General features: G+C 38.1%; 1 protein-coding gene across 8 annotated transcripts in view; it reads right to left on the reverse strand.

The window, feature by feature from the left end:
• The window catches only part of GPAM (glycerol-3-phosphate acyltransferase, mitochondrial), a 70,049-nt gene that overhangs the window by 14,082 nt on the left and 34,654 nt on the right, over positions 1 to 21,313 (reverse strand). For all 8 annotated transcript variants that reach the window (XM_004265843.3, XM_049697051.1, XM_033421048.2 and 5 more), the window contains 8 exons: positions 20,485 to 20,598; positions 18,609 to 18,755; positions 8,188 to 8,284; positions 7,409 to 7,545; positions 4,436 to 4,535; positions 3,670 to 3,882; positions 1,763 to 1,876; positions 311 to 396 (listed from right to left, as the gene is read on the reverse strand). In XM_004265843.3, the coding sequence (XP_004265891.1) occupies positions 311 to 396; positions 1,763 to 1,876; positions 3,670 to 3,882; positions 4,436 to 4,535; positions 7,409 to 7,545; positions 8,188 to 8,284; positions 18,609 to 18,755; positions 20,485 to 20,598 (1,008 nt within the window). The remainder of the gene's footprint in view (positions 1 to 310; positions 397 to 1,762; positions 1,877 to 3,669; positions 3,883 to 4,435; positions 4,536 to 7,408; positions 7,546 to 8,187; positions 8,285 to 18,608; positions 18,756 to 20,484; positions 20,599 to 21,313) is intronic.

The following is a 21,313-nucleotide window of genomic DNA, read 5'->3' on the forward strand; positions in this document are numbered from 1 at the left end:
TGCAATATGCATAGCCTAAGTTACTACCAAAAAGAACATTTCAAACATTCAAAAATATAAATCAAATAAGAACTCTTACATGATTCACAAAATCAAAAAGATTTTATGATGCAAGTAATCAAAAACCTTCAAACTAATGTGGAAACACATAGTTTCAAGATCCTTTATCAGATCAAGAGAAAAGTTACTCAAATGAGGAAGTAAAAACAAGAACATGAATGCCCTTAATAAAGTTAACAAATTCTTCCATGCAATAGAAGAAATAACAGATATTTGACGGGTCAGTATAAAAAATTTCCATGAACCTTACCTTGAAGGAAGTATAGCTGGTAACAACGCTTGCTCCAGAGAAAGTGGAGAAGAAACAGGTTTCTGACTTTGGCTTTCTAAATATTCCTGGAAAAATAAAATAAAATATTATCATTTACTCCCACTGTCTCACTTTCATAAACATATATAAAATATAATTTCACCTTCAAAAAGTAAAAAGGGAGATGTTAATAAAATGAGCCGTATAACATAACATGAGAAATACTTTCTATATCCTAAACTGTCTTCAGAACTGCAGAATAACTCATAGAATGTTGTTAAGCATGAAATCTAAGAACAGAAACTCCAAAAAACAGGATGATGCTTAAGTAAAATCATTTAAAAATTAAGGGGAAAATTTAACTTTTCTCATATCTTCATGAAATTATTTGGCATTCCCAGTATTACTAATAGTGATAAGTCATCAACCATACCTTCTAAAGGAAATCTGACAACCTGAAGGTCACGTTATACTCAAAAGAACCTCAATTCAAAAGCAAATCATAAACAAGAGAAGCTGTGCAATATTAACAACAACAACAACAAAAAGTGATAAGAAATGATGAGGTCCCTAAAAGTCAAACGCACTTAAGGCCAGAAAGCATGCATCTAGCATAGCAGTTTGACTCTTTCAAAGTAAAACCGAAACGTGGAACAGAAGGAGAAGCAGGACATCTCTGCACCTTATCTTTAGGTTCCCAAGTCCCTATCCTTCTCTTCTCCTTTACCAATCTGAAAATCTTAAGAATTTAAAACTGCAGGACCTCAGGGACCCACCAGCCCCAGGCTTCTCCATGAGGATGGCACTATTTCTCTGACTATGTAGGTATTAGACTCCACTCAGTAGAATATGGCATCATCCTAGAGTATCAATGTTACCCAGCTGTGAGATACGTTTTGAAAAATTTCTCTTAAGGGCAATTTTAAAACATCATATATGGCTTCCCTGGTGGCACAGTGGTTGAGAGTCCGCCTGCCGACGCAGGGGACGCGGGTTCGTGCCCCGGTCCGGGAAAATCCCACATGCCGCGAAGCAGCTGGGCCCGTGAGCCATGGCCGCTGAGCCTGTGTGTCCGGAGCCTGTGCTCCGCAACGGGAGAGGCCACAACAGTGAGAGGCCCGCGTACCACAAAAAAAAAAAGAAAAAAAGATCGTATAAAATACTGATATAGATAAAGCAACATGCAAAATTCTCATGAATTAAAAAAAAATAGCAATACATTTTGAGACTGATATCTCCCAAACATAGACATTTAGGCTCCTTTTTCAACAGGCACATTTCGGTGGAATAATTTAGGAAACACTATCCTTGTCAGAGTCCCCATTCTATGAGAGAAGAAAGTGAGGCCCAAACTCACATGGAGAGGAGGCATCAGAGGCCGGACTAGAGCCCAGATCTTGTGACACTGAGCTACACCAAGGCTGACACAGCTTCATTTCAACAGACACTCACCTTTAAGGAAAATGGTTGTGCAAAATCCACTCTGACACATCCATAGTTTTTTCGTAACATTCTGATAACGCCTCTTGCTATGCTCCAGAGGCTCTCATTCTTCTTAGGTTTTCCCTAATTTGCAATTTTGAAAGAATAGCATGGTAAGAAATAAAGCTAACAAATACACAAACATCATTATCCAAAGAATAAAGTTTATTAATTTTTTTATGGAAACCGATGATCTGTCTGGAAAAAGATAATAACGAATGAAGGAAAATAAGTATTCATTGACTGAGACCTGTCAGAAAATGTTTAGCACTCCAAGATGCTAAAAGATGTAATCACGTCACTGGGGAGGTAATTTGGCCATTGAAAAAGGAAACATTTAACACAACTTCATTTAGTGCATTGTTTACATCATTCACAAAAATAGAACTGCAAACTACTGAAGGACAAAAATGATGTAACAGCCTGAAAAACTGTTCTGCAGTTCTCAGATAAAAGTAAGATGTCGAAGAGGCCACCTTATTGTGGTCTGATGATCACGATGGTCCAAGTATGTAACATTAGGCAACCAAATGCCAAATTCAGCCCCAGAGTGGCCTTTGAGCCAATTATTCATTCAGTAAGTGTTTCCTGAATATTTAACACACATAAGGCACAATGTCAGCTGTATAAGGGACACAGGACTCAGATATGATGTCATGAGATGCAGTCAGGGTGAGTGGAGCATATGTTCAGAATTGACACAGGCAACACAAGGAGGGGTCTCACAAGAGATAATAATAATAATCCAGGTCTATCACTTTATTTCTAAAGCCTCCAATTATTAGGAGTCCTTGAGCTTCTGATATGTTTGGGGCAATAAGCTTGAAACAAGTATCATGACCAAGACTTCCACACTAAATAAGAACAAAACTAAACTCCTCTGGAACTGGCACACTGCTGGGAGGAACAGCAAGTTGGTAAAACCATTTTGGAGAACTGTTTGGCAGCATCTACAAAGCTGAACGTACACATACTTTATGATCCACTGATTCCACTCCCAGGCACATACCCAACAAAATGCATACATATGGTCATCAAGAGAAATGTACAAGAATGATCACAGCTGAAACCAGGAAACCAAACTTTTTTTCAGCAGAATAGACAAATTGTATATTCATACACTGCAATACTGTACAACTATGACAATGAACAAATTGTAACTACCTGTAACAACAAACAAGTGTTGCTTGTGCAAAGGAAACCAGAGATAAAAAGTCCACACACTACATTATTCCATTTTATATCATGTTCAAAAATGGGCAAACTAATCTATTCAGTAAGAAGTCAAGATAGGTGGTTACCCTTGAGGGGAAAACAATGAGAGAGGGATAAGGGAGGTTTCTAGGGTCCTTGACCTGGGTCCTGGTTATGTAGGTGTATTCATTTTGTGCTAATTCAAGCTACATGCGTATGATGGGTGCATTCTTCTGTAACTATTTACTTCAGTAAAAAAGTTCACTAAAAAAATTACTGCAGTCTCAAAATTAATTTGCAGTTGCTCTGCCAACATGATCCCACCAGTTCTTCAGGTGTAACTTAAACTCTACACATAAGCAATAAGCCCTGGGGAGACCGAGCCATGTATACCCTCCCCAGGGCAGAGGTGGCAACTCAGTACCAAGTATTCTTCTACTTCCCGACCCCACGACCAAGGCATGATTAATCTAATCATGCCACTTCCTCCAAATGCAGGAAATTACCACATCATCACTACCAATCAGGCTGCCATACGGGATGAAAGCCCACCCTACCAAGTTTCCTACAGTGTTATAAAATTAGAGAGTAACAAAAATATTCTCAACTAATTCTAAAAGTACTTATCTAAAAGCAAAAGACTGGAAAAGCAAAGATGACTTTTGTGCAGGTGGTCCTCTTACCAGTTGTTCACCATTGTAATGACCCTCAATAATACGATCGTAGGAGATCCCAACAGGTATTATCAAGATGTCTGGGATGGTATTGGTAGACAGAGTATCTACTACAACTGACAAAAGTCCTGCCCGAGCACGGGAGATTTTTCCACTCCTAGAGCGTGTGCCTTCCAGAAAAATCTCCAAGAACTGCTGCTGTCGAAGTAGTTCAACTATATGCTGGAATATAAGGAGAAAGTAAAATATGAACTCATGAACTCAAGATCACCCAACTTAGAATAAGCTCAGCAAAGTTAAACCTAAAAAAACAAAACAAACAAACAAACAAAACCTATAACTTCTGACAAAATATTTTGCTCACACAGATAATATCAAAAGAGCTTCTCCAATGTTATATTTTGGTGATAACAAAAAGTAATCATCAAACCCATATCCAAGCGATAATCACGAAAATAATTACTCAGACAACTGTTTTTTAACAATCTCAATCAAGGGGCTTCCCTGGCGGCGCAGTGGTTGAGAGTCTGCCTGCCGATGCAGGGGACACGGGTTTGTGCCCCGGTCCAGGAAGATCCCACATGCCGCGGAGCGGCTGGGCCCTTGAGCCATGGCCGTTGAGCCTGCGCATCCGGAGCCTGTGCTCCGCAATGGGAGAGGGCACAACAGTGAGAGGCCTGCGTACCGAAAAATAAAAAGTCTGAATCAAGTCTCATTTTCTTCTACTGTGATAGCTACCATAACGACTTTAAGAGTAATTAGAGATCACACGTACCCCGTGGAGCAAAGCTCTATAGAGAATATCTTTCCGTCCATCTGGCGTCTCATCTAGCCTCCGTCGTATGAAAAAGCCCCCAAGCTTATGGATCAGGGTACTATAAATTTAAGAACGCATTAATTTTTTAAAAAGAAAAATTTTAAAAGAGTACTCAAATTCCAAGTTATTCGAAACGTGTCATTTGGATATAAACCTCATGTATTGTTTGAGTTGCTGATTGTGAAAATGTGGACATTTTTCCATTTTCCATATATTGACGTGTTTCAGTCATTTACATTATTCATTAGCCTTCAGAATATCACTGTGTATAATGAAGCTCTGTTACATCTGTTCTAAGCCAAAAGGAGTTTACATGATATATTATCCCGCAAAGGTGCTGGTACAGACTTTAAGAGGATTATAGAATACTGCTAAATTTAAAAACCCTGCCCAGGGTCTTAAGACACTGACCTTTAGACATACCAAAATTTTCCTAAGGCACATTTACTACAATGTGTAGTAATGTGATGTTACAAATGTGATGTTACAAAAGCTCCTTTGGGGAAACCTTCTCAAGTAAGTATTTCTTAGAGAGTATCCCAGTAAGACAAGAGTAACTTTATCAAACTGGAACCAAGCATAACCATCCTCCCAAAACATGAAACCAAAATTTGCTTCATTTACACATACATAGAATAAAACAATTCGCACAACCCCACTTCTCTGTCTACAGCACTGATGAATTTACTTTGATATGAGGTTGAAACTTTCCAAAACTTAAGTCAACTTTTCCAAACTCAGAGCCTCCTCCTATTCTGTTCAAACAGAGTGATATTAATATAAATATTAATATATAGTTTTGGAATCTTCTACAGTCAGCATAAGGAGGCCACAGTAAGATATATCCAGAACTTAATGTCACTCTTTGAAAGTAAAACTCTGCAGAATAAATTCTTAATAAATGAGATGAACCATCCACAAAAATAAGCCCCCTTGAAAAGTGGTTTGTGAATGTACAGACTGGCATGTAACAAAAGAACACTGCAAATAAACAGGCCAGGTTATCGAGAGTCTGTCATGTCTGAAGGAATGATAAGCTGAGCAATGACTGGCATAGAGGTGGTGAAAAGGGAAGTTGGCTTATGAGAAATGATCAATGTTTATTAAGTACTTCCCCAGAGATCCACCTGGAGAACCAATCCAACCTGGAGGGAATGAGTACATGAGTTGTTCTGATTACAGAAGAGGCAAACTATTATGGGGCAAGGCTTCTCTAAGAGCCCAGCTGGAACAGTCTTCTTCACGCCTAAGTACGTTCCTGATGACTTTCTAATTCAACTTTCCAGGTTCCTTGACACTGGGAAGAGGTACCCATGAGAGAAAACATAGATATTCTGATACTTGGAGAAGCATGTCTGCCCTGTAGGGTCATATCACGCTGGATTAGAGCTAGCTGTTTGCCTACATTCCCCATTATTTTATGAGCTATTTGAAAGTAAGGACTATGTATCTTGTTCTCCCTTGTCTAGAGCACATTTGGGTAAGTACTGGCTTACTGCATGAACGAATGGCTTCTCTTCAGTCATCCACATGCATCAGATTAGCTACAGAACTCTGAGCCAAGGGATTAGGAAGGAGCTCCTTGTCCTGCGAGGCTGAGGATCAGGTTTCATGGCAGGCAAAGCAGTGACTGCCCCCTTGTGAAGCGCCACCTGCACAGCCTGCTTCCCTTCCAGTCGCTCCACATTCATCCTCCTCGTGCTCTCTACTACTCACAGAGCTGACCTGAGAGATGCTTTGTACTTTGAAGTATGAAACTAAATACTTTTCAAATCTGTGACCTCTTCTCCAAGAGCACTGTTATACTTTTATTTAAGCCTTCATTACCTTTTATCTGAACTACTGTAATAGAGTCAGAATTGATCTAACTCCCTCTAATCCAGAATGACTTTTCAAAATGCGAATCTGAACGTATCATTTCTCAAGTATGGGATACACTCTAAACTCTTGGCTTAGAAATTGTTTTGACCTAACTCTCACCACCTATGCAGTCACCACCTCCAACCTCTGAACCCTGCTAACGCACCCTACATTCTAACCCTAGAGGCTAAGAACTGCCTGCTGGTTCATGACCATATCATGCTTTTAAATCACTCTGTCTTTTCACATACTATTCCCTCTGAATGGAATGCACTGCATTCCCCTGAAAACCTCTAAAACATACCTTTTATGTTATACTGTAATTATTATGTTTCTAGCTCTACTAAATTACGAGGTCAAAGTAACAGGTAAGGTTCTTTCTTACCTTTATACCATTACCACCTGCCTACCACCACCCTGACCACACCTGCGCACTGCCAAGTCAGATACAGTAATTTGCTATCTTATCTTTCTAATTGCCTTTTATATGTTTGATAAATACTGCTGATAAGTTTAGCTATTCACAGTTCACCAAATATCCCATATAAAACACAGAAATGATGATGACAGTCTTTTGTTGTTGTTGTTTTATTGGAGTATGGTTGCTTTACAATCTTGTGTTAGTTTCTGCTGTACAGCAGGGTGAATCAGCCACATGTATAAATATATCCCCTTTGTACTTCCTTCCCATTTAGGTCACGATAGAGCACTGGGTGGAGTTCCCTGTGCTATACAGTCAGTTCTCATTAGTTATCTATTTTATACATAGTAGTGTATATATGTCAATCCCAATTCATCCCAATTCATCCCAGTTCATCCCACCCACCCCTTCCCCCGTCTGTTCTCTACCTCTGTGTCTCTATTTCTGCTTTGCAAATAAGTTCAAATGATGATGGTCTTAATGCTTTTTTGTACTTTCCAAATTTTCTGCAATAAGCATGCATTACTTTTATAATAAAAATAAAAAAGTTAATGTCCTCATTACAATAAATGTATCAAAAGGTATAATAAAAAAAGAAAAATTCAAAATATAATCTTCATACCTTAACTTTCCAAATAAGCTGATCTTACCTGAAGATGCGGATGTTGAGATTATTGCCTGAAGCAATGTATGGCGCTTTGATGTTATGGCAGAAGAGAATGAAAGTGAGCAGGAGATAGTCAATATGTGATCTATGAACTGGTAGAAATATAAGTGGCAAATTCATCTAGCAAAAGGAAAAACACCAAATTTAAAATTCAGATGGAAAGTTCAATGACAGTTTGCAACTTCACATTTGGTTAAAGTCATTCAAACACTAGCTACTTAGTGACTCATTCTTTAAAAACATTTTTCCGTAATAAGAACTTCTTTCAATTTAATATCATCTAGCTAAAAACAACTACACCAACAGAAAAGAATCAGGGAAGGAGGAGAACAATCAAGAGTTCAAGTTGACTATATATCTTCTGAAAGGAAGCCCTAATCATATAAAAAGAACATAGTTTTTGGCCACAAGCTTGGTTTGGTTTGAAATCCTGGGCAAGTGACTTACTGGCTGTGACTTGGGACAATTTCTTAATCTACATGTGCCTTTATTTCCTCATGTATAAAATAAGGCTTGTTCTACCTGATTTTCAGAGTTATTGCAAGATAACTTACAGAAGGAATCCTGCATATTGCTGGAAGGTGCTCCTTTACCCCACTTATCTCCCACAAACACATAACTACTGTAGTTATCTCACACGGGGGGAAATCTTGCAAATGTGTAGGAATGCACAACAGTATACAAGAAAACATTTGAAAAAGAATTCCAAAATCACTCTGAAAATGTGGAGAATACAGAACGACAGATTCACATAGTTCTTGCCTCAGTTGCAGCTTTAACCATCTCAAGTTGACCCTTGTGAATCTGAATATTCCAAAAGAAGCTGTTGAACAGTTTTAGCAGCACCCATCCGGTCAGTCTGAAAGGAAGTTAAAAAAATTTTTTAATGTATATACATATATTTATATATATAAACATATATATTTGACATTTGTCTACCTAAAGTTTTGAACCTACAACGTGAGTGATTGTAATTGACTTTTTATGAGCACGTGTGCATGTATGTGTGTGTATGTGTACATCTGAATTGTGAACTTAAATAACTGACCTTACACATGCTACTTACAGAAGCATCCATTTATTATGTACTAAAGTCTTACATTTCATTCTCATTGCACACTTTATACTTCAGAAGCTAATGATCGAGCAAATATTTAGGTGAGTAGTGATCCCTCTCCTGCATACAAATCACTCCACGACACGGGCATGTGCAGATTCATCAAGAAAAAGAGAGAGAGAGGGCCCAAATAGATAAAATCAGAAATGAAAAGGAGAAGTTACAGCCAATACTACAGAAATACAAAGGTTCACACAAGATTACTACAAACAATTATATGCAAATAAAACGGATAACCTAGAAGAAATGGACAAATTCCTAGAAATGTACAATCTCCCAAGACTGAACCAGAAAGAAATAGAAAATATGAACAGACCAATTACCAGTAATGAAACTGAGTCAGTAATAAAAAAATAAACTCCTAGCAAACAAAGTCCAGAACCAGATGGCTTCACAGGTGAACTCTACCAAATATTTGGCGAAGAGTTAACACATATCTTCTCAAACCATTCCAAAAAATTGCAGAGGAGGGAACACTTCTGCATTCTGCTCATCTTACGAGGCCAGCATCACCCTGACAGCAAAACCAAAGACATCACAAAAAAAGAAAATCACAGGCCAGTATCATTGTTGAACATAGATGCAAAAATCCTTAACAAAATATTAGCAAACCAAATTCAACAATACAGTACATTAAAAGTATCACGCACCATGATCAAGTGGAATTTATCCCAGGATGCAAAGATAGTTCAATATCCACAAATCAATCGATGTGATACATCACATTAACAAATTGAAGAATAAAAATCATATGATCCTCTCAAAAGATGCAGGAAAAGCTCTTGACAAAATCCAACATCCATTTATGATAAAAACTCTCAACAAAGTGAATATAGAGGGAACATACCTAAACATAAGAAAGGCCATAAATGACAAACCCACAGCTAACACCAGACTCAATGGTGAAAAGCTAAAAGCATTTCCTCTAAGATCAGGAACATGTCAAGGATGCCCTTTCTTGCCACTTTTATTAAACACAGAATTGAAAGTCCTCACCACAGCAAACAGACAAGAAAAATAAATAAAAAGAATCCAAAGTGGAAATGAAAAAGTGAAACTGTCACTGTATATACATGACATGATACTATACTTAGAAAATCCTAAAGAGGTCATCAAAAACTACTAGAACTTATCAATGAATCTGGTAAAGTTGCAAGATACAAAATTAATATACAGAAATCAGATGCATTTCTATACACTAACAATGAACTATCTGAAGGGAAATTAAGAAAAGAATTTCATTTATAAATGCATCAAAAAGAATAAAATACCTAGGAATAAATCTACATAAGCAAGTAAAATACCTGTACTTGGAAAAATGTAAGACACTCATGAAAGAAACTGAAGATGACACAAGCAGATGGAAGGATATACTGTGTTCATGAACTGGAAGAATTAATATTGTTAAAATGACCATATACCCAAGGTAATCTACAGATTCAATGTAATCCCTATAAAATACCAATGGCATTTTTCACAGAACTAGAATAAATAATTCTAAAATTTGTATGGAAACACAAGACCCCAAATAGCCAAAACAATCTTAAGAAGAACAAAGGTGGAGGTATCACGCTCCCTGATTTCAAATTATCTTACAAAGCTACAGTAATCAAGATAGCACGTACTGGCACAAAAACAGACACATAGATCAGTGGAACGGAATAGAGAACCCAGAAAGGAACCCACATTATAAGGGCAATTAATCTATGACAATGGAGGCAAGTATACACAATGGGGAAAAGAGTCTCTATAATAAATGGTGCTGAGAAAACTGGACAGCTACATGCAAAAAACTCAAACTGGACTACTCTCTCACACCATGCATGAAAATAAATTCAAAATGGATTAAAGACTTAAATCTAAGACCTGAAACCATAAAACTTCTAGAAGAAAACATGGGCAATATACACTTTGACATCAGTCTTAGTAATATTTTTTTTGGATATGTCTCCTCAGGTAAGGGAAACAAAAGCAAAAATAAACAAATGGGACTAAATCAAATTAAAAAGCTTTTTCAGACTGAAGAAACTATCAACAAAACAAAAAGGCCACCTACTGAATGGGAGAAGATGTTTGAAAAGGATATATCTGATAAGGGGCTTATACCCTAAATATACAAAAAACTCAAACAACTCAACATCAAAAAACAAACAATCCAATTAAAAAATGCGCAGAGGGGGCTTCCCTGGTGGCACAGTGGTTGAGAGTCCGCCTGCTGATGCAGGGGACACGGGTTCATGCCCCGGTCTGGGAAGATCCCACATGCCGCGGAGCGGCTAGGCCCGTGAGCCATGGCCGCTGAGCCTGCGCGTCCAGAGCCTGTGCTCCGCAATGGGAGAGGCCACAACAGTGAGAGGCCCCTGTACAGCAAAAAAAAAAAAAAAAAAAAAAAAAAATGCGTAGAGGATCTGAATAGACATTTTTTCCAAAGAAGACATACAGATGGCCAACAGGCACATGAAAAGATGCTCCACATCACAAATCATTGTGGGAACACAAATCAAAACCACAATGATTGCACTGGTTCAAGATGACAGAGTAGAAGGACATGCTCTCACTCCCTCTTGCGAGAGCCCAGGAATCACAACTAACTGCTGAACAATCATCGACAGGAAGACACTGGAGCTCACCAAAAAAGATACCCCACATCCAAAGACAAAGGAAAAGCCACAATGAGACGGTAGGAGGGGTGCAATCACAATAAAATCAAACCCCATGACTGCTGGGTGGGTGACTCACAAACTGGAGAACACTTACACCACAGAAGTCCACCGACTGGAGTGAAGGTTCTGAGCCCCACGTCAGGTTTCCCTACCTGGGAGTCCGGCAATGGGAGGAGGAATTCCTAGAGAATCAGACATGGAGGCTAGCGGGATTTGATTGCAGGACTTTGACAGGACTGGGGGAAACAGAGACTCCACTCTTGGAGGGCACACACAAAGTAGTGTGCACATCAGGATGCAGGGGAAGGAACAGTGACCCCATGGGAGACTGAACCAGACCTACCTGCTAGTGTTGGAGGGTCTACTGCAGAGGCGGGGGGTGGCTGTGTCTCACCAATGAGGACAAGGACACTGGCAGCAGAAGTTCTGGGAAGAGTCCGCCATTACCCCCACCAAAGAGCCCAGGTAGGTTCCAGTGTTGGGTCGCCTCAGGCCAAACAACCAACAGGGAGGGAACCCAGCCCCGCCCATCAGCAGACAAGTGGATTAAAGTTTTACTGAGCTCTGCCCACCAGAGCAACAGCCCGCTCTACCCACCACCAGTCCCTCCCATCAGGAAACTTGCACAAGCCTCTTAGATAGCCTCATCCACCAGACAGCAGACAGCAGAAGCAAGAAGAAATACAATCCTGCAGCCTGTGGAACAAAAACCACATTCACAGAAAGACAGACAAGATGAAAAGGCAGAGGGCTATGTACCAGATGAAGACACAAGATAAAACCCCAGGAAAAGCAACTAAATGAAGTGGAAATAGGCGACATTCCAGAAAAAGAATTCAGAATAATGATAGTGAAGATGATCCAAGACCTCGGAAAAAGAATGGAGGCAAAGATCGAGAAGATGCAAGAAATGTTTAACAAAGAACTAGAAGAATTAAAGTACAAACAAACAGAGCTGAACAATACAATCACTGAAATGAAAACTACACTAGAAGGAATCAATAGCAGAATAACTGAGGCAGAGGAACGGATAAGTGACCTGGAAGACAGAATGGTGGAATTCACTGCTGCAGAACAGAATAAAGAAAGAAGAATGAAAAGAAATATAGACAGCCTAAGAGACCTCTGGGACAACATTAAACGCAACAGTATTCGCATTATAGGGGTCCCAGAAAGAGAAGAGAGAAAGGACCCGAGAAAATATGTGAAGAGATTATAGTCGAAAACCTCCCTAACATGAGAAAGGAAATAGCCACCCAAGTCCAGGAAGCACAGAGAGTCCCATACAGGATAAAACGAAGGAGAAACACACCGAGACACATAGTAATCAAATTGGCAAAAATTAAAGACAAAGAAAAATTATTGAAATCAGCAAGGGAAAAACGACAGATAATGTACAAGGCAACTCCCATAAGGTTAACAGCTGAGTTCTCAGCAGAAACTCTACAAGCCGGAAGGGAGTGGCATGACATATTTAAAGTGATGCCAGGGGAAAATCTACAGCCAAGATCTACCTGGCAAGGATCTCATTCAGATTTGATGGAGAAATCAAAAGCTTTACAGACAAGTGAAAGCTAAGAGAATTCGGCACCACCAAACCGGCTCTACAACAAATGTTAAAAGAACTTCTCTAACTGGGAAACATAAGAGAAGAAAAGGACCTACAAAAACAAACCCAAAACAATTAAGAAAATGATAATAGGAACATACATATAAATAATTACCTTAAACATAAATGGATTAAATGCTCCAACCAAAAGACACAGACTCACTGAATGGATACAAAAACAAGACCCATATATATGCTGTCTACAAGAGACCCACTTCAGACCTAGGGACACATACAAACTGAAAGTGAGGGGATGGAAAAAGATATTCCATGCAAATGGAAATCAAAAGAAAGCTGGAGTAGCAATACTCATATCAGATAAAATAGACTTTAAAATAAAGAATGTTACAAGAGACAAAGAAGGACACTACATAATGATCAAGGGATCAATCCAAGAAGAAGATATAACAATTATAAATATATATGCACCCAACATAGGAGCACCTCAATACATAAGGCAACTGCTAACAGCTATAAAAGATGAAATCCACAGTAACACAATAATAGTGGGGGACTTTAACACCTCACTTACACCAATGGACAGATCATCCAAACAGAAAATTAAGAAAGACAAGCTTTAAATGACACAATAGACCAAGTAGATTCAATTGATATTTATAGGACATTCCATTCAAAACCAGCAGATTACACTTTCTGCTCAAGTGCGCACAGGATAGATCACATCTTGGGTCACAAATCAAGCCTCAGTAAACTTAAGAAAACTGAAATCATATCAAGGATCTTTTCTGACCACAACACTATGAGATTAGAAATCTATTACCAGGAAAAAAAACGTAAAAAACACAAACACATGGAGGCTAAACAATACGTTACTAAATAACCAAGAGATCACTAAGGAAATCAAAAAATACCTAGAGACAAATGACAATGAAAACACAATGATCCAAAACCTATGGGATGCAGCAAAAGCAGCTCTAAGAGGGAAGTTTATAGCAATACAATCCTATCTCAAGAAACAACAAACATCTCAAATAAACAACCTAACCTTACACCTAAAGGAACTACAGAAAGAAGAACAAAACCCAAAGTTAGTAGAAGGAAAGAAATCATAAAGATAAGAGCAGAAATAAATGAAATAGAAGCAAAGAAGACAATAGCAAAGGTCATTAAAACTAAAAGCTGGTTCTTTGAGAAGATAAACAAAATTGATAAACCATTAGCCAGACTCATCAAGAAAAAGAGGGAGAAGACTCAAATCAATAAAATTAGAAATGAAAAAGGAGAAGTTACAACAGACATCACAGAAGTACAAAGTATCCTAAGAGATTACTACAAGCAACTCTATGCCAATAAAATGGACAACCTGGAAGAAATGGACAAACTCTTAGAAAGGTGTAACCTTCCAAGACTGAACCAGGAAGAAATAGAAAATATGAACAGACCAATCACAAGTAATGAAATTGAAACTGTGATTAAAAATCTTCCAAAAAACAAAAGTCCAGGACCAGATGGCTTCACAGGTGAATTCTAACAAATTCTATCAAACATTTAGGGAAGAGCGAACACCCATCCTTCTCAAACTCTTCCAAAAAATTGCAGAGGAAGGAACACTCCCAAACTCATTCACCATAACCCTGATACCAAAACCAGAAAAAGATACTACAAAAAAAAAAAAATTACAGACCAATATCACTGATGAATATAGATACAAAAATCCTCAACAAAATACTAGTAAACGGAATCCAACAACACATTAAAAGGCTCATACACCATGATCAAGTGGGATTTATCCCAGGGATGCAAGGATTCTTCAATATATGCAAATCAATCAATGTGATACACCATATTAACAAATTAAAGAATAAAAACCACATGATCATCTCAATAGATGCAGAAAAAGCATTTGACAAAATTCAACACCGATTTATGATAAAAACTCTCCAGAAAATGGGCATAGAGGGAACCTACATCAACATAATAAAGGCCATATATGAGAAACCCACTGCCAACATCATTCTCGATGGGGAAAAACTGAAAGCATTTCCTCTAAGATCAGGAACAAGACAAGGATGTCCACTCTTGCCACTATTATTTAACATAGTTTTGGAAGTTCTAGCCACGGCAATCAGAGAAGAAAAAGAAATACAAATTGGAAAAGAAGAAGTAAAACTGTCACTGTGTGCAGGTGACATGATACTATACATAGAGAATCCTAAAGATGCTACCAGAAAACTACTAGAGCTAATCAATGAATTTGGTAAAGTTGCAGGATACGAAATTAATGCACAGAAATCTCTTGCATTCCCATACACTAATGATAAAAAATCTGAAAGAGAAATTAAGGAAACACACCCATTTACCATTGCAACAAAAAGAATAAAATACCTAGGAATAAACCTACCTAGGGAGACAAAAGACCTGTATGCAGAAAACTATAAGACACTGATGAAAGAAATTAAAGATGATACCAACAGATGGAGAGGTATACCATGTTCTTGGATTGGAAGAATCAGTATTGCGAAAATGACTATACTACCCAAAGCAATCTACAGATTCAATGCAATCCCTATCAAATTACCAATGGCATTTTTTCACAGAACTAGAACAAAAAATCTTAAAATTTGTATGGAGACACAAAAGACCCCGAATAGCCAAAGCAATCTTGAGGGAAAAAAGTGGAGCTGGAGGAGTCAGACTCCCTGACTTCAGACTACACTACAAAGCTACAGTAATCAAGACAATATGGTACTGGCACAAAAACAGAAATATAGATCAACAGAACAGGACAGAAAGCCCAGAGATAAACCCACACACCTATGGTCAACTAATCTATGACAAAGGAGGCAAGGATATACAATGGAGAAAAGACAGTCTCTTCAATAAGTGGTGCTGGGAAAACTGGACAGCTACATGTAAAAGAATGAAAGTAGAACACTCCCTAACACCATACACAAAAATAACCTCAAAATGGATTAGAGACCTAAATGTAAGACCAGAAACTATAAAACTCTTAGAGGAAAACACAGGCAGAACACTCTATGACATAAACCACAGGAAGATCTTTTTTGATCCACCTCCTAGAGAAATGGAAATAAAAACAAAAATGAACAAATGGGACCTAATGAAACTTAAAAGCTTTTGCAAAGCAAAGTAAACTACAAACAAGATGAAAAGACTACCCTCAGAATGGGATAAAATATTTGCAAAGGAATCAACGGACAAAGGACTAATATTCAAAATATATAAACAGCTCATGCAGCTCAATATTAAAAAAAAGAAAAACCCAATCCAAAAATGGGCAGAAGAGCTAAACAGACAGTTCTCCAAAGAGAACATACAGATGGCCAAGCAGCACATGAAAAGCTGGTCAACATCACTAACTATTAGAGAAATGCAAATCAAAACTACAATGAGGTATCACCTCACAACAGTTAGAATGGCCATCATCAGAAAATCTACAAACAACAAATGCTGGAGAGGGTGTTGAGAAAAGCGAACCCTCCTGCACTGTTGGTGGGAATGTAAATTGATACAGCCACTATGGAGAACAGTATGGAGGTTCTTTAAAGAACTAAAAATAGAATTACCGTATGATCCAGCAATCCCATTACAGGGCATACACCTAGAGAAAACCATAATTCAAAAAGACACATGCACCCCAATGTTAACTGCAGCACTATTTACAATAGCCAGGAAATGGAAGCAACCTAAATGCCCATGGACAGATGAATGGATAAAGAAGATATGGTACATATATACAATGGAATGTTACTCTGCCATAAAAAGGAATGAAATTGGGTAATTTGTAGAGATATGGATGGATCTAGAGACTGTCATACAGAGTGAAGTCAGTCAGAAAGAGAAAAATATCGTATATTAACGCATATATGTGGAACCTAGAAAAATGGTAGAGATGAACCGGTCTGCAGGGCAGAAATTGAGACACAGATGTAGAGAACAAACGTATGGACACCAAGGGGGGAAAGTGGCGGGGGGGGGGGTGGTGGTGTGATGAATTGGGAGATTGGGATTGACATGTATACACTAGTATGTATAAAATGGATAACTACAAAAACCTGCTGTATAAAAAAAAAAAAAAAACATAATGAGATATGATCTCACCCCTGAGATATGATCTCAGAATAGCTATTATCAAAAAGACAACAAATAACAAGTGTTGGGGAGAATGTAGAGGAAAGGGAACCCTTGTACATTGTTGGTGGGAATGTACATTAGGGTAACCACTATGGAAAAGAATATGGAGATTCCTCAAAAAATTAAAAATACAACTACCATATAATGCAACAATTCCACTCCTGGGTATTTATCTGAAGAAAATGAAAACACTAATTAGAAGCCATATATGCACCCCTATGTTCACTGCAGCATTATTTATAATAGCTAAGATATGGAAGCAACCTAAGTGCCCATCAACAGATGAATGGATAAAGAAGATGTGGTATGTACACACATATACCCAAAAACACACAATGGAATATTACTCAGCCATAAAAAAAGAATGAAATTTTGCCATATGTGACAACATGGATGGACCTAGAGGACATTATGCTAAGTGAAAAAAGTCAGACAGAGAAAGACAAATACTGTATGATTTCACTCATACAGTATGGAATCTAAACATCAAAACAACATAATAAAACAGTTATAGATATAGAAAAAAAACAGGTGGTCGCTAGAGGAGAGGCAGTTGGGAATGTAAGAAATAGGTGAGGGAGATTAAGAGGTACAAACTTCAGTTGTAAAATAAATGAGTCACAAGTATGAAATGTAACATGGGGAACACAGTTCATAACTATGTAATATCTTCGTATGTTGACAGATCATAACTAAACTTATAGTGGTGATCATTTTGAAATGTACAGAAATATTGAATCACTATGTCATATAACAGGAACTAACATAGTGTTGTAGATCAATTATACTTCCAAAACAAACAAACTCAAAAAAAGAGATCAGATTTGTGGTTACCAGAGGTGGTGGGGGAAGGGGGAATTGGATGAAGGTAGTCAAAAGATACAGACTTCCAGTTATAAGATAAATAAGTGCTAGGGATGTAACATACAACACAATAAATATAATTAACACTGCTGTATGTTATGTATGAAAACTGTTAAGAGTAAATCCTAAGAGTTCTCACCACAAGAAAAAAAAAATTTCATTCTATATGATTTTGTATCTATATGAGATGATGAATGTTCAGTAAACTCATTGTGGTAATCATTTCATGACATATGTAAGTCAAATCATTATGCTGTACACCTTCAATTTATACAGTGCTGTATGTCAGTTATATCTCAATAAAACTGAGAGAAAACAAAAAGACATGGGCACGTGAAACCCAGCTCACAACTAGTCTAGAAGATGTCAGCAGTACTACAATGGCTGGTAACAGCTGACAGAGATTAATGCACCTTGAAACCTCCCAAGTGCTACTTCTCATGACAGTTAAAGAATAAAAAGGGCTTCCCTGGTGGCTCAGTGGTTGAGAGTCCGCCTGCCGATGCAGGGGACACGGGTTCGTGCCCCGGTCCGGGAGGATCCCACATGCTGTGGAGCGGCTGGGCCCGTGAGCCATGGCCGCTGAGCCTGCACGTCTGGAGCCTGTGCTCCGCAATGGGAAAGGCCACAACAGTGAGAGGCCCGCGCACCGCAAAAAAAAAAAGAATAAAAAGAGGAGTTGGTTTTTAACATCAGAATATGATAAAACCTCTTTTGGACCAAGAGCATTGTGCTAGGAAAGTGCAACGGTTCAGTCCTGTCTGCTCAAAACAGGATGACTCTTGCTGAAAGTTTTCTGCTTTGCTTTTTATACCTGATCAGGGCCGGTGAGACAGTGGCAACCATTTCTTGAAGGATCTTTCTGGCTTTCTTTTTCACTTTATTGACAGCTTTTGATTGCTGCTGAGCAGAACCATCAGGGTTTAATTCAGCAGCCGCTTCGGCAATTGCCTCTTGTACTCTGATTTCAAAGTGGAAAGACAGACAATGTAACTGGCTCTATGCTACATTCTGTATTATTTTCTAAACTACAGATAACAAATCACAAAACAAAATATACTTTCTCTTTTATGTGATAACACAAGAAAATAAGCTCAAGTTAGAAGTGCTTTCCTTGGCTGTCTATTAAATATTAAGGATATTATATTCCTAAATCAATGAATTCCTGAGGAAGCTGGAAGGCAGATTTGAAAATTTAATTCAAATTCACTGGGTAGCAACTATGTGAATTCGAATGTTCCAGTTATGCTGTGAGGGGCACAGTTACACTGTGGCAGAAAGGAAGAAAAGGAAGATTATCCCTTTAGGCATATAATTCAGAGGTATCCCAAGCCCATTTGCCCAAGTAATGTGTGATTTTTCTTTTGAATACCAAACTTATTATTCATTTATATTGTGGCTTATTAGTGGAACTATTTGTAAAACTCTCTAGGAGGGATCAAAGGTGGACATAAATATTTACAAGTATTTTCCAAATCAAACCAGTAATTTTAAAAAGGCACAGCTCTAGATTTAAATAGCACAGACCAGTAAGCAGTAAGGTAAAAGGGAAGATTTAACCCAGTCTTGTAAATCTTCCACATGACTTAGGGAAGAACGAATGAGGTTTAAACCTCCTTAAATCACTTCTAAAATCCTAGTTATTACTCAAAATATCTGGATGGAATGAAACATACTTGAGGGGCTTTATCTAGAAAACAGAATATATAATAATCCAAGGGAGTTTCAAATAATTGTTTTTTTCTCCCAGTGTTGCTGATTTTAGGCTAGTGTACAGCAAAACTCCACAGAGCCCCATCATTCGTTACTACAGAAAGATCAATTCCACATGACACTTATGCACCATCCCTAATTCTATTCCATGAATAGCATTTATTTCAATACAGCCAGGAATGTTTTTGCAAGTAATTCATGTAATTATTATATCTCCATTACCAACTATTCACTCATTTATTCAATAAATATAAAAGTACCTACTACGTGCCACTACTGTTCAGCCCTGAACAACCATACCACTGGGCTTGCATTTCTAAGCATCTTTCAATCCACTCTGGTCTCCAGCTTCCCAAATCCAGGTAGGTGTCTAACACAGGCCACAACAATGAGGTGGAATAGAAACCAACCTTCACCCAAACTCCCATAGGCTAATGGCTGAGCTTCATAACGATTTCCCCAATCCTTTTGAGTTCAAGTCAGTCTCTTCCATTTTTAAGCAAGATCCTCTGAGGGCAAGGACACTTATCTCATTCTCTTAAAATTTCTAATAATGACTTTCTAATACAAGAATTTGTGCCCAGGTACTTAACAATTATTTGACAGAAATATCAAACTCGCTTCTCTTCTGGCTATAAAATAGGAAATGCATCGTCCCAAACATTCATATTACAGAACACTTAACAGAGAACTCTGGAAATATGTGCATATCTGAACTCCAACTCGCCTTTCATTTATTAGAAGCCCATTCAATTATTAATGCATGACACAAGACTGCTATTCCCACATGGCACCAAAACCATCTGTTCTCTTGCCTTTCCTTGCTTTCTTCTGGAGCTTGAACATTGAACGTTTGGAAACACAAACACCTCTTGAGACAGAGTCCCAGAGAAACTAAAGGTTGATAAAGGAAATTACTTCCCCACACCCACCACCCATACCTACATTTCCCCTTTACAGCAGCGTCCCACCCTTACCTACTGCTGTTCAGTACGTTTTCAGTCACGTTGGTGGCAAACATGCCTTTATGGACATCTCGCTCTTGAACGAAAAGCACGTAAGAAAGACGTCTTGCAAGCCATCCTCGATGCCTGCAACGTGAAAATGATTTAGCAGAGAAGTACTCTAGGAATACCTAAAACAAGTTGCTTAAACTACACAGGTTCCCCTCCTGTAAAAACAAGTCCTCATTTCATCTATTCCTGTAGCAAATTCTCCTTAGTAAGTAGTTCAGGATGCTATGCAGACAGTTTTATTTCTAATTTCCTTCATGTACTCTCAGCTAAAACTTAAACTTGGAATTTATGTATTAATGCTTGAATAGTGTTACTCCGCAAACTAATAATCCAAATATAAAAACAAAAGAAATAAAAGCATCTTACTTTAATACCATTTGAAAAACCAAATATGTTGAATGCTTTATATATAAGCTATATAGCTTATATCTATAGCTATGGGCCATAAAAAATAATTTGGGAGTCTTTTCCTACGATGAAGGGCTACTTTTTTTGTTGTTATTACAGTAATTCTTCTAAGGTGATCACTGACTGTCAAACTGAATTGACAAAGTTGATCAGTTGAGAGAAGTCAAGGAAACTAGACAGTGGTCTGAATATTTGTGCTCTGCACTTATGAAGCCGGAAGTTCTTACTGTTTGGGTAGCTTTTTTGAAAGCACATTCAGCATACCTAGGGAACAGGACATACTCCCATCAGGGACAGTGACTATGTGTTATCTGGACGGGGGTTAAGGACAGGGATCTAGAATAAGAATGCTACAAGCTTCCATTATGTGGTGATTTGAAAC

This window comes from Orcinus orca, chromosome 14 (assembly GCF_937001465.1).
Source record: "Orcinus orca chromosome 14, mOrcOrc1.1, whole genome shotgun sequence".
Taxonomy (NCBI): Eukaryota; Metazoa; Chordata; class Mammalia; order Artiodactyla; family Delphinidae; genus Orcinus; species Orcinus orca.